A 17,500-nucleotide genomic window follows, 5' to 3' on the forward strand; every position below is an offset into this window, starting at 1 on the left:
GGGAAGAACCCAGGGCTGAGGAAATGAACGTGAGGTAGAGAAAGAGAGAGAATAGATATTTGGGTGAGAGGCCGGGGGAGCGGGTGGAGGAAGCAGTGCAAGTGTGATTGATTTAATGATTCATTTACGCCAGAGGGGTGAAAAACGAGGGGAGAAGAAAATGAAGAACGAGGCAGAGCGAGAGATAAAAGCGTGAGGTAATATGAAGAGAGAGAGAGTTTGATGAATGTGAGAGGGAGGTGAAGGAGCTTTAAATGAGTTGAAATAAAGACTCAGTCACATCAGCGAGGACGTGTATGAAGTATCACAGGAAATAGTCCTTCAACTTTCATTAGTTCATCATCTCGTTTGCTGGATTGCATTTTACTCTGAAGAGGTAAACAAACGTTTGTGAGGAAATGTGTGCTTTTCATCACGATATTGTTACGTTGCATATTGAATCTGCCCCTTTTCTTCTATTCATTTATTGATCCTCTCTTTTCATCCCTCCATCATCATGTCCTCCCTCCACTGAGTCCTTGCTCTCCTTTTCCCGTCCTCCCGTCTATCCTCATTTCCCTAGACTCCTTCCATCCCTCCTCCTTTCCTTCCTGCTCTCCCAACTCTACACTCCTTTCTTACATTTCACCCCAATTATTCCTCCAAACCCCTTCTCTCTCTTGGTCGTCATGTATTTTTTATCTCTCCTTCTTGTACTTCAAAGCCTCTACTCCTCCCTCCCACCTCGTTTTTCTCCAAAGCACCGTCCTCATCTCTCCCCCTTCCTCCCGGGCGCTTACTTCTCCTCTTCTTCTCCATGCGACGCTGGCGTTTCTCCTCCCGCCGCTTGGCCTCCTCCACCTCCTGGTGCTGCCGACACTTGTGGAAGTTCTCCACCACGACGCCGACGAACATGTTGAGGACGAAGAAGCTGACGATCAGGAGGAAGGAGATGAAGTAGAGCAGCATCCACGGACTGTTGTTGGTCAGCGGCTGGAGGTGAGGAAGAGAGAGGACAAAGAGATGAGACGAGGAGCCAGCGGGAAAGGGGTGGAGTCGGTGGAGGGGAGAGAGGGAGACGAGAAGGGAGGACTGGTGGACGTCTTTAAGGAAAGAAAGTGAAGATAGAGCGATGAGGGGGAGGGGAGAAGCGGACGTTAGTTAATATCACCAGGAAAGTGAAAGAGAAGAGAAAGGAGACGAGAAGAGGAAAGCAAAAGCAGAAAGTGACTGAAAAGAAAGAACAGAGAGAAAAAGCTGACGCAATCTGAAAATAGAGCGAAATAAAAGAATAGATGAACGAGATGAAGGCGGCAGAGTCGGTAGGAAGCACTGGAGGGAGCTCAAGGTATCAACAGCCACCATTGGAACCCTCCAAGCCCAAAACAGCGTGTCCGTCTGAATAAAGGGTCTGTCCACGGTGGACCGGTCTCTGCTGGAGGATCTGGGTCTGTCCACGGTGGACCGGTCTCTGCTGGAGGATCTGGTTCTGTCCACGGTGGACCGGTCTGTGCTGGAGGATCTGGGTCTGTCCACGATGGACCGGTCTCTGCTGGAGGATCTGGGTCTGTCCACGGTGGACCGGTCTCTGTTGGTGGATCTGGGTCTGTCCACGGTGGACCGGTCTCTGTTGGTGGATCTGGGTCTGTCCACGGTGGACCGGTCTCTGTTGGTGGATCTGGGTCTGTCCACGGTGGACCGGTCTCTGTTGGTGGATCTGGGTCTGTCCACGGTGGACCGGTCTCTGCTGGAGGGTCTGGGTCTGTCCACGGTGGACCGGTCTCTGCTGGAGGGTCTGGGTCTGTCCACGATGGACCGGTCTCTGCTGGAGGGTCTGGGTCTGTCCACGGTGGACCGGTCTCTGCTGGAGGATCTGGGTCTGTCTACGGTGGACCGGTCTCTGCTGGAGGATCTGGGTCTGTCCACAGTGGACCGGTCTCTGCTGGAGGATCTGGGTCTGTCCACGGTGGACCGGTCTCTGCTGGAGGATCTGGGTCTGTCCACGGTGGACCGGTCTCTGCTGGAGTCTGAGCTGAAGGAGGTTCTGGTGAACCTGCATGAGTTCATCTGGTTTCATCAGAATCCGACCCGGTGGCTCCGATGACGAGCATCAAGAACAACTCTATAGAAACAGACCATCTTCTCTCTGATGGTCTCTGTACTGATGGAGGTCTGTAGAGGATCAGATCTATCCAGATCTATGAGGCTGATAACCGCTGAACCCCGAAACCCGCCGGCGTGGTTAAAAAACAGGTTTTCTTTTAAACAATCGCCAAAACGACACCGTTCATCACAGCCAACCTCATTATCGTCAGAAATTCATCTTTCTGATATTCCTTGAACACATCATGTATATTACAGTGAAAATCAAGACCACAGAGAGAAAAGAAGCAAAGAAGAGAAAAGAAAAGGCCCCAAAACTGCTTGTGGTTCAGAGAGTTGAAGGGGACGGTGTGCAGCTCAGGACTCTAAGACTACCGAGGCCTTCTGCTGAAGCTCTCTGGGGATCCGTCTATTGGAGCTGAGGTGGTTTGGCGATCTGATCAGGACGCCTCCTTGTGGAGGATTTGTGGGCACATCCAACTGGGTGGAGATCCCGAAGAGACCAGCAGGTTGGATTTAATTTCCCATCTGGCCTAAGAACGCGTGGGATTCCCTGGAAAGAGCTGGAAGAGATGTGGTTGGAGATCCAAGCATGTGGGTTACATGGACCGGCAAACAGGACCCAAATAGCAGCATGCGTGTGTGTGTGTGTGTGTGCGTGTGTGTGTGTGTGTGTGTGTGTGTTATCACCTGCTGGTCGATCCCCACCGCGTCCAGTCCGTGGTACATGATGTTGACCCAGCCGTCTTTTGAGGCCAGCACGAACAGGGACATCAGAGCCTGAAGGACACACAAACACACCACACAAGACCCGACCGGTTAATGCTGCTGATTACAGAACAATATGACAAAAATAACAAATACACAATTCCCAAAAAGGCCCAAAACGATTGAATTGTGTAGCTGAGCGTTCATCTTCAGCATCACTCTCTCACTTCGTCTCTTTGCTTTGGATTTCATGATATTAATGCAACTCATTGTTTATTTCTTCCAAACAAGCTGCCGGAGGACTTTAACTACCGATTCAACCGGAAAACATGTTATTTTACAGGAGATAATTATGTCAGATGTTTGTTGCTGTACCACATTCAATATATGTTTACATTCAATGAACAACTTTTAAAAATTGTATTTTTGGAAATATGTTTTCGTTCCGTTATTGCCTTTCAAGTTTATATCGTAGTATTCTCCTTGTGCTAGCGTAGTAGAACTTCTATCCTCTAGATTATTGTCCTCGTCTTCACGTGCACCGTTCCTGTGTTTGCGTGAGCTCGTCCTCTGCTCTCTCGTACCTGTCCCAGGTTGTCGAAGTTGTATTTGTGGTGAACCCATCGGTAGTTGGCAGCCAGACAGTCGGACTTGTTGGTGATGTTCTTCACATCGAAACCGGCGCAGTAGAAGAACTTCCCTTTGAAGAGCTGAAGACACGCACACACACACACACACACACACACACACACACACACACACACACACACACACAGCGGAGCAGGTCATGAGAAGACGGTGGCGCACGCAGATACATTTCTGATGAAGTCATGACTCCTCTCGTGCGGCTTTTGAAGTCATTTCATAATTAGCGTCTGGAAGTGGAGCCGCAGCAGAAGCAGAAGCACTCGATATCAACAGCGCGGTTTCTTTTTTTCTCCCGTGAGAAGATTTAATTCTCAATCATATTGAACGCATCAAAGAGGGGACTGAGTGCAATGATGCACCAGCAGATGCAGAATGAATAATAAGGTGCAGTTATGGGGGAGAACACGTGGGTTTGACAACTGGAAGTAAAAAGGAAATGCACTGAATTAAAAAATAGGAAAACCAAGTCAGCTGTATGTTTGTAAGACTTACGAACTCACAACAATTATGGAATATTAATGGAATAACCTGTCGTGCTTTGCTACACATATTAGCTGTTTCTGACAGTACAGTGAGGTGAGATTGAAATTGATTCACTTATAATAAGATCTATTGACGCAAACACAGAACTTCTTGTTTCTATACTTCTTACTATCCAGCGCTCTGTGTTCTCGAGTCCCAGATTCCCGTCAATGAATCCCCAAAATGTACAAGCTTTTGGGCTGTAAAGGATTGATGAAGCTGTGAATCACTATTTGATGATGTGGAAAGTGAAACTTGGGTCTTCTGTGCTGCGTTCACGCTCCTCCTGTTGGATTCTGCTCTAATGAGCCTTCTCAGCCAGCGCTGCGAGGACGTGCTCTCATTGTGGGCGCAAACAGCCTCCTCTGGTGTTCTCCGGTGTTTCATGATTCATCTCTTGGTGTTTGCTCCAGATGGAAGTCAAGAGAATAATTGCGGAATTACCTGAACTCCGAGAATACCAAAGATGATGAAGAAGGCGCAGCAGATGAGGACGATGTTGCCGATGGGCTTGAGGGACGTGATGAGGGTCTCGACCACGAGCTTCAGCCCTGGAGCTCTGCTGATCACCCTGGAGGGTGGAGGGGGAGACGCAGAGACACAGTGAGCGAGAGGGAGAGAGACCGAAAGACAGAGAGACAGGACAGGGTACTGTCATTGAATTCAACAGACTGTATCGAGGAAGTGGAGATCGTCAGTGACATCACTCATTGATGTCACGATGACGTGAGCGATTTTGCCGTCGCCATGTTGTTTTTTTGCATCCTATGAACGGAAGTTTCCATATTTAGAATGCGGACGTAGAGACGCCGTATACGTCTCTGGTGTCGACCTGTCAATCAGCGTGTAGCCCCGCCCTAAAGCATCCCCTGCTTTATGGTCTGTGTGACTCTAAATGGACCATAATGTACTAAATGAACATCATGCTGTATTGAAGAAGACTTGAAACTAGAGATTGAGACATAAACTCGTGTTTACAATGTTTACTGAGGGAATAAATCAAGAGAGAAGTAGAGTCATTTTCTATAGACTTCTATACAACCAGAGGAGTCGCCCCCTGCAGTATTCCTGCAGTACTACTAGCTTAAAGAAACAGAGATCAGTCTGCAGAGAGAGACCGTGTTGAACCTCATGCTGCTGAATTCATTCGGACCTAAAACGACCTCAGTTGAATGTAATTTGAGCTCTCTGGACCCTTTCCTCTCAACTGCTCCGTCAGGTAATGTCGGGCACGAAATGGTTCAAAGCATATCTTAAAGCAGGGTCACGTTACTCCACGATACATCCCAACTGTCATGGAATGATTAATGGGACAGGAAATCAGAAAGAAAACTGAACACCTGCTTCACGAAATGATTTATATTCATTTTTTCGATCTTTGCCTTTTTATCTCGTGAAGAAATTGACCTTCTTAAGTTGTTTCTTCAAATAAAACGATCTGAGAGTGAACATTTGAACTCTTTAGTTGATGCTGGGAAAGACTGGCTTTAAGCATATGTTGTAAATACTGTAATATGTAGAGTGACATCATTCAATCCAGAACAGCAGAAACATTGATCTTTACCACAATAAGTGTATTTTGCTCAGCACAGAGTACAAATTGGAAGCAGGTCTTTTATGGCCGTTAGCAATGCTTTCCACACATTTTGGGAGACACCATTGAGTTAATTTATGGTGCAGAATGAGATGAAAAAGAAAGCACTCTCGTGTCTGATGAAGCTAACACAAGTAGCCGGTTAGCTTCGCACAAAGACTGGAAACACGAGCAGCTGGCCCGGCTCCGTCTGTTGGTTAATGCACCTCTAAAGCTCACACACACACATGTTGTTTCTGCTGCTTTAACATGTGGAAAAGACAAACATGTAAGAATGAGAGTTCTATGAGGGTTATGTGCCGGCCTCTTTCTTTGCTTGGACCAGTAGCTGGAGTCTGAAACTGGTTGTCTGGCAACTGCTTATAAAAGAGAGTCAGGCTAGCTGTTTGCCACTGTTTCCAGTCTTTATGCTAAGCTAAGCTAACCGTCTATGACAGATATGAGAGTGGTGTCGATCTTCTCAACTACATCCCAACATGAAGAAGTGCGTTTTTGCCAAAAACAGAAAACATTGTCAATTAGTCCTCCCAACCTGAGGGGGCGTAGCGTCCTGAGCAGCCTGAGAACTCGGAGAACGCCGAGGATCTTAGCGCCGCCGGCCATCGACACCACGATGTCAGTGAGAGACACGAACACGAGGAAGCCGTCCAGAACGTTCCAGCTGCTCCTCAGATAGGCCTTCTCTCCCAGGTACAGACCCATGGACACCACCTGAGGAGAGAAGGGAGCGAGATGCAGAAACACCACACAAGCAGTGCAACACTGGCCAGATGTGCGCACACACACACACACACAGATTTCTCATCTAGCTTCTCAAATATATTTCATTTCATGTCAGCTGCTTTAGGCAGGAGAGGAGAACAGATTGAAAGATGGGAGGCTGAGAGGTGTGTGACTGAGGGAGCGAGGTTTTAAAACCAAACAGATGAAAAGAGGGAAGAAAGAGAAGCAACGGCTCTTAAACCAATATGAGAAGATTCATGTTCAGATGCAAGAGGGAAGGAAAAAAAGGACACGAGGAAAGGAAAGGAGATTAAAAGGAAAGCAAGTCTGCTGTGAAGGGACCGTCTACCAACACGTCCACCTTCTAATGAAGCGTCATCGTCATTGGAACGTTGAATCCAAAGCTAAACCAGTTTGTTTGCTGAGTTAACCAGCTCTGTATTTTGCTGACTGTGCTGTAACTGAGTGACATGTCAGTTAAGACGTGCAGGATTGTGGGCTGCTGACATTGCACGGTGCCCTAAATCCTCTTAAATCAGACGCTTCCACTCGAGGCTAAATGCTCGGAGGGTGTTGTGACTGCTGCCAACATTTGAAGCGCACATTTTTCAGTTTTTGTCTTAGATTCATGGTCTGTCACCTTCTAGCTACAGCTGGATGGGAGGTCTCGCTCACCAGGTGAGCCCTGTTGGGGATTGAACAGGAACGGGAGGGAGGAGGATGTTCTGGAACCAACAGGGAGGGTATGGGTGAGGTGAGGGAGAGCAACACTTTTGAAATAGAAAGTTTTGAAATCAGAAGACAGTCGGTGAAGTTGGAGGAAAAGTTGCACGGCAGATGTTTTGACACCTTCCAGGTGCTTTCATGGCATGTGTGTTTCATGTGTGGCTGTCGTGTCAAAAACAGAACGAGCAAAGAGGCAAAACAATGTGCCACCAGAGAGATGTGGAAGGACGGAGAATTCCAGGAAATGGTGGAAGAAGTGGTGACGGTGTTTGTGCATCTTGTTCGGGAACGCTGACCAGGCATAATGATGGCACAATGCAGCAAAATAAGATACGGAAACTCCTCTGAGAATCATGTAGGTGCCACCTGTAGGCTTGAAAGCGAGTTCAAAGCGACTTTGTGGAATGATCCTTCATGAGCTGATGGACGGAAGGATTCAGACGATCACGGCGTCCAATAGTGACTCATAGTCGTCAAACTACAACACATGAAAACATCCTCTGACACTTCTGCAATCATTCCTACAACATAATCCACCTCTCTGATGTTGCTCTCCTATGTTGCTCTCCTATGTTGCTCTCCTATGTTGCTCTCATATGTTGCTCTCCGATGTTGCTCTCCGATGTTGCTCTCCGATGTTGCTCTCCTATGTTGCTCTCCTATGTTGCTCTCCTATGTTGCTCTCCGATGTTGCTCTCCGATGTTGCTCTCCGTTGTTGCTCTCCGTTGTTCCTCTCCGTTGTTGCTCTCCGATGTTGCTCTCCGATGTTGCTCTCCGATGTTGCTCTCTGTTGTTGCTCTCTGATGTTGCTCTCTGATGTTGCTCTCTGATGTTGCTCTCTGTTGTTGCTCTCTGTTGTTGCTCTCTGATGTTGCTCTCTGATGTTGCTCTCTGTTGCTCTCTGTTGCTCTCTGTTGTTGCTCTCTGATGTTGCTCTCTGTTGTTGCTCTCTGATGTTGCTCTCTGATGTTGCTCTCTGTTGTTGCTCTCTGTTGTTGCTCTCTGATGTTGCTCTCTGATGTTGCTCTCTGATGTTGCTCTCTGATGTTGCTCTCTGTTGTTGCTCTCTGTTGTTGCTCTCTGTTGTTGCTCTCTGATGTTGCTCTCTGATGTTGCTCTCTGTTGTTGCTCTCTGATGTTGCTCTCTGATGTTGCTCTCTGATGTTGCTCTCTGTTGTTGTTCTCTGTTGTTGCTCTCTGATGTTGCTCTCTGATGTTGCTCTCTGTTGTTGCTCTCTGTTGTTGCTCTCTGTTGTTGCTCTCTGATGTTGCTCTCTGTTGTTGCTCTCTGATGTTGCTCTCTGATGTTGCTCTCTGTTGTTGCTCTCTGATGTTGCTCTCTGTTGTTGCTCTCTGATGTTGCTCTCTGTTGTTGCTCTCTGATGTTGCTCTCTGATGTTGCTCTCTGTTGTTGCTCTCTGTTGTTGCTCTCTGTTGTTGCTCTGTGTGCCCGATGTTGCCAGACCAAATGTGCGACCGAGTGAAGGAATGGAAGTAAATAAAGATGCAAGGACGGAGATACGGGAGACGTTCATCCAGGCCGATGCACAGATGTGCAGATGTGCAGATGTGAACCAGAGAGAGCGTCGACAGATCATCGTGCTTCATCATCCGGCTCATCCATAAATCACCAGGGTTTCTACCAATGCACGCAAAAGGCCTGCAGACACGAGGCTCCTAATGACGGATGATGGACTGTCTTCTGCACAGCAGGTTAGTGGATTAACAGGAGTGTGTGTGTGTGTGTGTGTGTGTGTGTGCGTGTGTGTGTGTGTGCGTGTGTGCGCGTGCGTGTGTGTGTTTATCGATGGGAAGTCCAGGAGTAGCTGAAGGCCAGCTGAGGAGCGATAGTCTTCTATAATTAACTCCGTTATCTCGCTGCTCATCGCTAATGGCTAACGTGTGCAACTGATTGAAGCGCAGAATTGTCAAGAGAAGAGAGAAACGACGGAGAGAATAAAATCTGCAGATGAAAAGAAGAAGAGAGAGAGAAAGATGAGGCAGGAGAGAAGGCCAAACACGGAGAGATAAAAAGGAAACCAGCTAGGAAATGAGGAGAGGAAAGAAGTGAGAAGGAGCGAGAGGAGGAGGCGGAGCCGGGAAGAGGTGAGAGAAGAAAGAATGCACAGAAGATGAGAGGGAGGTGAATAACGAGGTGGAGGCGGGAACAGAAGACCGGAGAGGAAGAGGACAGCTTTACCTTGACGGTCATCTCCGCCACAAAGATGGCCGTAAAGACGTAGTTGGAAACTGTGAGAAACAGCCTTTCCTGGAACAGAAGGAGAGGAATGAAAAGAGTTTAAAGGGCCGGAGAAAAGAGGAGAAGAAGAATTTAAAGGAGAGAAAAAGAGGAGAAGAAGAGCAGAGGGATTGACTGCAGGACATGGGATCCAGTGGTCGCTGTGTTTGTGTTAAGTCACAGTTCGATCTTTGAGAGCTGCTTTGAAGAAGACGCTGCTGATGCCAGAGAGCTCAGTCATCGCTTGTTTCTTAATCATTTGTAGGATTCATTTTCTTTCCTGACTAAAAACAACAACTAAATCTCATGTTTTCCTGCAGGTGAGTTATAGTTTCTCTGAACTCCAGATACATCGACATCATGTTCTGTAACATTTCTGTCACGTATTTCTTTTGGCTAGAAAGACATAATACATACATTCCTTATGTGTGTGAATGCCGTTGGCATCGGGCTGAAGTGATGGACTCCAGCCTCCAACAACAAAACCTCAATCATGACAAAAGAAGAAGAAATCCTCAAAGGTTTCACAGATGAAGAGATGTACTGACAGAAGCTTCTCCTCATTAACAGGAGACAAAAGGATTGAAATCAGACTTCCGTCTGTTTCCAATGGAACACGTTGGAACCAATGGAACACGTTGGAACCAATGGAACACGTTGGAACCAATGGAACACGTTGGAACCAATGGAACACGTTGGAACCAATGGAACACGTTGGAACCAATGGAACACGTTAGAACCAATGGAACACGTTGGAACCAATGGAACACGTTGGAACCAATGGAACACGTTGGAACCAATGGAACACGTTGGAACCAATGGAACACGTTGGAACCAATGGAACACATTGGAACCAATGGAACACGTTAGAACCAATGGAACACGTTGGAACCAATGGAACACGTTGGAACCAATGGAACACGTTGGAACACGTTGGAACCGATGGAACACGTTGGAACCGATGGAACACGTTGGAACCGATGGAACACGTTGGAACCGTTGGTTGACCGATGAGCGATGCGGAGGCAGCAGCTCTCACCAGACCGCCCTGCAGTATCTTCGGTCTCTCCAGAGCCACCGTGATGCAGTTGAGAAAGATGAAGGACAGGACCACGTAGTCAAAGAGCTTATGGGCGATGATGGACTGGCAGAGCAGTCTGAACCTGAGGACAAAGAGGGGGAGGAAGAGGGGGAGGGGGAGGGGGAGGAAGAGGGGGAGGGGGAGGAAGAGGAAGAGGAAGAAGAAGAGGGGGAGGAAGAGGGGGAGGGGGAGGAAGAGGAAGAGGAAGAAGAAGAGGGGGAGGAAGAGGAAGAGGGGGAGGAAGAGGGAGAAGAAGAGGGGGAGGAAGAGGAAGAAGAAGAGGGGGGAAGAGGAAGAGGGGGAGGAAGAGGGAGAAGAAGAGGGGGAGGAAGAGGAAGAAGAATAGGGGGAGGAAGAGGGGGAGGAAGAGGAAGAAGAAGAGGGGGAGGAAGAGGGAGAAGAAGAGGGGGAGGAAGAGGAAGAAGAATAGGGGGAGGAAGAGGGGGAGGAAGAGGAAGAAGAAGAGGGGGAGGAAGAGGAAGAGGAAGACACCATTTAATCATCTTTAAGATACCTCAAAATACATCTGTGTTCACATCATGAGGACTCTGGTGGACCAGAGGAGGACTCTGTGTTTACATTACATGTGTCAAACTCAAGACCCGCGGGCCGAATCCGGCCCGCCACGTCATTTTATGTCGCCCGCGAATCCGCCAGCAAAAATAAATAAATAAATAAAAAAAAGATTTTTTTTCTTCTTTTTTTTTTGGAAAAATAATTAAAAGTTAGACTTGATAATAAAAGTATCCCCATGGTCGAAATTATGAGATAGAAAGTTGAAATGATGAGATAGCATGTTGTCTGTGTACCGACATTAAAACTATCCCATCAGGTGGACAGGAGAGGCAACAGCCCGTAAAGAGGATTTCCAACGATTGAAAAAGATCCACAAATAATCCCAAAATGTCCACGAAGAGAAAAATTGATGCAGAGGGAAGAAAATGTAATGAAAGATGTGAAAGTGAACACATGTTTGTGCTTCAAGGAGAACAACGGGTCTGTCTTCTGTGTTATGAGGCGTGTCGGTGATGAATGATACAATTCACGTCGGCATTTTGACACCAAACACGGAGCTAAATTTAGCCTCCGAGAAAAACATCAAACTGTCCAAGAATTAAAAGGCAGACGCAATCACAGCAGAATATATTTACACAGCTACAGCCCAGTGCATGCTGAAGGTATGTGAGCAGAGCTCCGACCAGATACAGACTTTTACAAATGTCAGTTTGTGAAGAAACACCATCGCAGACGAGTTGATGAACTAGCAGCAATCTAACAACACAGCTAGCTAAGAGACGAGCAGGTACTTGTGTTTCTAATGAACTGTTGATGAAAGCACAGACAACACGGATAAATCATCTATCATGTTCATCAGACCTGACTCTCAGTGAGCAGCTCTTGGATGTAGCTGCATGCACAGGACGACGACAGGGAGGAACATTAGTGATGCAGAGAGGTGAACAAACAGCTTTGAACAAAGTTAATGTCAGAACTTGTGTTTGATATTTGTCTTTGTTATTTTCTTTAATAGTTTGATCTTTGATAGAGTCATGTGGGTTTCTGAACCCTCAATTAAAATGATTTATGTTATAACAGAAATGTGTTTAAATATCTTTCATTGATATAACTGCATGTACAATATGTTTACACTTGAATAAACAATAATCAAATGCAGAGAGAGTTATTTAACAATATGTTAGGAGAAGTTAGTTCTACAGTCTTACAGTTACAACCGGCCCTTTGAGGGACCGTGATGCTGATGTGGCCCAGAGTGAGATGAGTTTGACAGCCCTGGTTCACATCATGACTCTTTGTTTTTCTCTCACTTCTCTGAAGGCTTCTGTATGTTTATAATGAGACACATTAGAATCACTTTCACCAGCCCAGGACTCTAACAGCAGAACGGACTGTACCATCTGAACGGACTGTACCATCTGTGCTGTGGATGGATCGGGCCCTCCAGCACCACCCGGCACACAGTACACGTCCTGTGTATCCACTGCAGAGACTCTGAATGGTTAATATCCTCAGGCACCTGCAGTGAGAGCCTCACATCTCCTCTGGCAGCTGCTCTCTGGGGAAGACAGTCAGTGTGCTAACCTGACTGCTTCTCCTCCAGATCTGGCAAACGCTTGTCACTTTAACTGTGGATTCAGATCTGGCACCCCCCCCCCCCCCCCCCGATGTTGCTGGCGTCGGAACTTTATCCCCGAGTCACAACTTGTGCCGTCGGCTTGTCTGTATTTTCTGCTTGGACGCACTTGTTGGAGCAAAAAGCACACTGAGGCATCAGCGCTGCACTTATGCTCACACGCTCCCACGTGCACATATGCAAAGTCATCCGCGAGCAGAGCTGTGGCCTGACGCTGCAGAGCGAACACACACACACACACCGCCGACACACACGCGCCCTCGCTTGACAGATGGCACCTGCCAGGATGCCCAAACACAGCCCAGGGCCCGGCTTCCCCCTTAAGTGGCTATCAGCACGCAGGGAACCGGGTGACTGAGCCATCTTTCCTCCGCGTTGCTTTCAGGGGCCTCTCCACCAGCGATGCATGTGGGAGGCTGGGAGGAACCGTAATGAGTCAATAACATCGTCTAGAGAGAAGAAGAAGATATAAACGCTGTGGAGGAAACGCACAGCGACATCGCTCCAACGAGCCGCTTTCAGACGAATGGTTCGGTTGTGCGGCTCGTTGTTCATCCGCGTTGTCGGGACGTTAGCTGACGTTTGTTTTTGCTCGTCGACTCATCTCTCCACGCGTAAACTCATGTTTACAATGTTTACTGAGGGAATAAATCAAGAGAGAAGTAGAGTCATTTTCTCATAGACTTCTATACAACCAGAGGAGTCGCCCCCTGGTGGACACTAGAGAGAATGCAGCTTTAAGAGACTTCCGCATCGGCTCCACTCTGCAGAACCGGAGGTTGCCGCCTGTCCAACACTCCACTAACCTGCTCCATCAGCACTGTGTGGGTGTGGTTGATCAGGTTTGATTGACAGCAGTCTAGCCCAGTTGATGTTTGACAGCGTAACTCGAGAAGGCGGAAGGCGTCCACTCACTTGTTCTGAGGGGAGAACATGTAGACGGACCACTGCTCTCTGGTTTCACACCAGTCCGGCTTGTACACCTCCATCATCTTCTGGACGCGGAAGCACAGACTCTGGAGGAGAGAGGAGCCGAGATGAGAAGATGATTTAGAGGCTATTAAATTATTGCATTTGTTTCAGGCAGCTTGGGAATCTCATAAAGTGACTGCAAAGAGGTGAAATAAACCAATACTGCCTCTGCGTCTGTACCCTGACTGCCACAATGATTAGGATTTATGTTTTTCAATATCATCTCGTCAATCCGTGGAGCTATGAAGAATCAAATACACAGCAATAACACACTACGATGGCACCTCTCGGGAGGTGATGATCATTCATGCGCCACTCACATAATCCGTCTCTTCGTCGAGGTCTGCTCTGTCCTTGCGTGAGTTGACTTGAGGGAAAACCTCCGCCATCAGCCGAGTGCGGGGACCCGGCGTCTTGCCGTTACAATCCCGGTGGTCCGCTCCTAAACCCGACCCCCCGGTGATGGATCCCCCTGCCCCGGACCCACTCCTCCTCCCTGGGTCTGGTTGGACCGGGGGCGGGCCCGGCGGCTGCCCGCCCGAAGCCCGGAGCAGCTCCGGCTGCTCCAGGGAAAGAGCCCGTCGGTCCCTCCTGGCAGCGCAGTGCCTGGAGAGGAGCGGCGGGGGCGGGTGGTGAGGGTGATGGGAGTGGGTCGGGTGGGACAGAAGGGACTCCTGCTCGGCAGCGTAGGTGTAGGAGTAGGGGGAGCCGGTGCCGTGCACGCGGAGGCTGCCTCCCACCAGAGGAGCTCCACCAAACCCGTAGCTCCTCCGGCCCAGACTGTTGGAGCTCGACCTGCACCACATGTTCAACATTCATCAACAAGTATCCACGAGAAGGCTTGATGGCGGTATTGAGAATCACATCATTGCTGAACGTGAATGTAATCGTGTACCTGCGGCTCCATGTGGACTGTGGGAGGAAAGGGCGCCCCCAGTTGTGGTAGTTGGGACTGCGGGCGTGGCGCTGGAATAAACACACAGCAGTTTAGGCTTTCACATCAGTTTGCATCCGGTAACATAAAAGATTTGTAAAGGTGCGTTTTCTTGACATGAACCGGGCCTTTCCGAGCAGACTGCAGTGCACTCAGGCGGCTGTCCCCCGACTGCCGGTTCCACTTTGAGGAACGTAACCGGTTCCGTTTGTGTTCCGCACGTCTAACCCTCTCCACATGACCGATCCTAATTATGGGCTTTACCCTTGGAAGCCTTACGTGTCAAAAGCTGGAGTTTGATGCGGTTCTGTGATCGGTCTCTATAGAAACTGCAGTGAAGCTAAGCAACACCTCGGTCCACACAGGACATCACTCGAGAGGGCGGCTGTGTAAATGACTGTCAGGACGATTTGTTCCGCACTCGATAAGACGCACCAGAGACGGGCCTTGCTGGTGACGTGCTGTGCATTCTGTACTCGGGCTCTTTCTTCGCTGACAAACGTTCTGTAAATGAAACTTCTTCTTACAGGAAATGCAACTGTTTAATGCAACGACACGTTGATTCAACACCACCGTGACGTTGAGTTCATCTCCAGATGTAGAGTCCACCTCTGCACCAATGCAATGCGTCACTGTTTTCTTTCCAGTCGGGGAATCTTGCTCGTTGCACATTTTATTGATTTCTGTCTCGCTACACTTTTGCCGGCGCTGAAGTCGAGCTGAATAGAAATGATTGGTTACGTGGTCAATAAAGATAAGTGCAGTGAAGGGAACATTCTGCAACCCTTACCCAATTTCTGTATTTTCTAATAATGTGTTCAATCCATATTAGGTCACACAACAGTCTCTATATCGAAGCACATGCATCAGCGTTAAGTGTCCAATTCTTCATGCATCGTTATCTAACCCGGACAAAGCGGCACTGTGCTGCAACACAACGGAGCAATTCATCACTCGCCCCGAGTTCCATCAGCGTCCAATCAGTGGCTGAATAAAAGCAAACAAACCAGCCGACAGACAGATGCAGCTGATTCACAACTGAAACATTGTGATTTTCATCACAGAGGACCAGAACGCTCACCGGCGCTTCAGATGAAACCGTCTCCTCGACTCGGTTATGATCTCAGTACTTTCATCGCCAGCCCCTCCCTTCTGTGTTTCCCTCCTCTCTACTTCTCTCACTTTCTCCGCCGTTGAACAGAAGAGCGGGAACAGTCAATTAACACCAGCTGCCATGGCAACTGGATGCTGAGCCCAAAACCTCGAGGACAGGTTTGTGTTTGGGTTCAACAAAGCAAAGGTGTATCACGAACATTTGCTTTCTGCTAGGTAGCCCATACGATCGGACTTCTTCTTGCCACGGAGAGTCGCCCCCCGCTGGTCAGCAGAGAGAATGCACCTTTAAGGCACGAGCGCATCGGCTTCACTTGGCAGAACTGGAGGTTTCCGTAGTCGCCTTTAAATGCCAGAGCGGCTGTCTGCTGCGATCAAATCACATCAGTGCAACGCGACGAGCAGATTTGCTGCGTCGGCTTTTGTTGGTCTGGTTCTGGGTTTGAGCTTTCGGCCAACACAAACCGTGTCGAATGCTCATCATGCTTTCATACGATGCATCTGAACGTTCACGAGGAGGGATTATCCATCCTCTGCCAGTTTAGTCTGGACACAGATGTTCATACTTTGACTCTCTTTAAAGCTGAACATGATTCATAAAGCACTGAATAAAGTGGTTACATGTAAGTAGCCATGACGTGAGAGCAGCGCATGTCCGTGGATGCGAGTATGGCCGAGTACCAGAGAGAGGGAGCGTCTCTCCAGGCTGCCCTTGCCCAGGCTCATCACGCTGCTCTTCCTGGACTCTATGGTGAAGCTCCGCCTCTCCGAGGAGTAGGAACTCCTGGGCCCCGAAAGGGCCCCCAGCTCCAGGTGGCCGTTGGGCGTCAGCGTGCAGATCCGTGGGTCTGGAGGTAGAGGAACACAACAGAGCAGGTCAAATAGTGCTTTTGCTGTATTTGTGTGCCATCCATCCATTGCATGTTGCCCAACTACCCAACGATCATGCAGCTCAACCACTTTCTATCAAGCTTTGATTTCCACAATTTCCAGAATGACATTTGACATTTGCAGCACAGACCCCCCCGGCCTCTGAGCTGCTGTTCGGTCTGAGCGGCTCATCGTGAGCTCTGGGTGGAGATGCAGCTCCTTCATACTTGAGCTCATGAATACGCCCTCCGTGGAAAACAAAAGACGAGCGGCTTCAATGTGAGACGCAGGCAGCTTGTTGGGCGTGTTTGACACGAATGGGAAAGTCTGTGATTTTAACTGTGGCATCAGTGAATCAAAGTTCCAGAATCCATCAATCTGGGTTTAAAAACATTCAAAGCACCAATTTAGACTAATCGCCCTAAAATGAATTTGACGTTTGCAAAATGTGCTTTTAATTGTTGGATGCAGTTGAAGCTGCTTGAGTTCCTCTCGGATCAGTGGTCTTCATATACGTTCACATTCTATGTGTGAGTTCGTCTCTTTCTATGGTTCTGACATATTTATGTTTCATTTTGTGGAAGAACTCTTTGCTGGACATCAGCGTGGCGAATATAATTATGATTTTAAAATCACGTTGGATTTATTACGTAACACGCTCGTTATCTTTCACTGGCGGCCAAAGCAAGAACAAATAAATACTGCGTTATAGTGTGAGGAGAAAAATGCTTTATTGAATTTTGCTTTTTAGAAATAAGTTCGGAATATCAAGAATTAAGTTGAACTCTCGAGAATAAAGTCAAAGTTTTATTCAACCTCAAAAGTTTGATGTTTAAACTCAACATTTTCGTCTTCATTCTCAAGATGCTGGGTCGACTTTATCGTCAACATTTTAACGTCATTCTCAACGTCGCGACTTTATTCTCAAAAGTTTTAATTTTTTCTCAAAATGCAGAATAAATTCCTCCCCTGAATCTGTTGTTCATGTCTGAACCTCATGAAAGATAAAAGATGCTCCTCCTCCCGCTAACATGCCATCAGCTCACCAGACAACTTTATGGAGTCGTGTTTCTCGCTCTCGTCAAAGTTGGATTCGTCATCCGAATAAGTGCGATTGGCATCACCCTGGAGACAG

General features: G+C 48.0%; 1 protein-coding gene across 1 annotated transcript in view; it reads right to left on the bottom strand.

Annotated features, from left to right (window-relative positions):
* cacna1ib (calcium voltage-gated channel subunit alpha1 Ib) overlaps nt 1-17,500 on the bottom strand; it is a gene marked incomplete at both ends in the record, with an annotated part of 100,208 nt that overhangs the window by 20,351 nt on the left and 62,357 nt on the right. The window contains 12 exons of the mRNA XM_079279330.1: nt 780-972; nt 2,773-2,862; nt 3,375-3,500; nt 4,405-4,531; nt 6,087-6,265; nt 9,205-9,273; nt 10,283-10,406; nt 13,392-13,492; nt 13,769-14,243; nt 14,344-14,414; nt 16,177-16,343; nt 17,412-17,490. Of these exons, the coding sequence (XP_079135456.1) occupies nt 780-972; nt 2,773-2,862; nt 3,375-3,500; nt 4,405-4,531; nt 6,087-6,265; nt 9,205-9,273; nt 10,283-10,406; nt 13,392-13,492; nt 13,769-14,243; nt 14,344-14,414; nt 16,177-16,343; nt 17,412-17,490 (1,801 nt within the window). The remainder of the gene's footprint in view (nt 1-779; nt 973-2,772; nt 2,863-3,374; nt 3,501-4,404; nt 4,532-6,086; nt 6,266-9,204; nt 9,274-10,282; nt 10,407-13,391; nt 13,493-13,768; nt 14,244-14,343; nt 14,415-16,176; nt 16,344-17,411; nt 17,491-17,500) is intronic.

Source organism: Melanostigma gelatinosum, assembly GCF_949748355.1.
Source record: "Melanostigma gelatinosum genome assembly, chromosome: 11".
NCBI lineage: Eukaryota > Metazoa > Chordata > Actinopteri > Perciformes > Zoarcidae > Melanostigma > Melanostigma gelatinosum.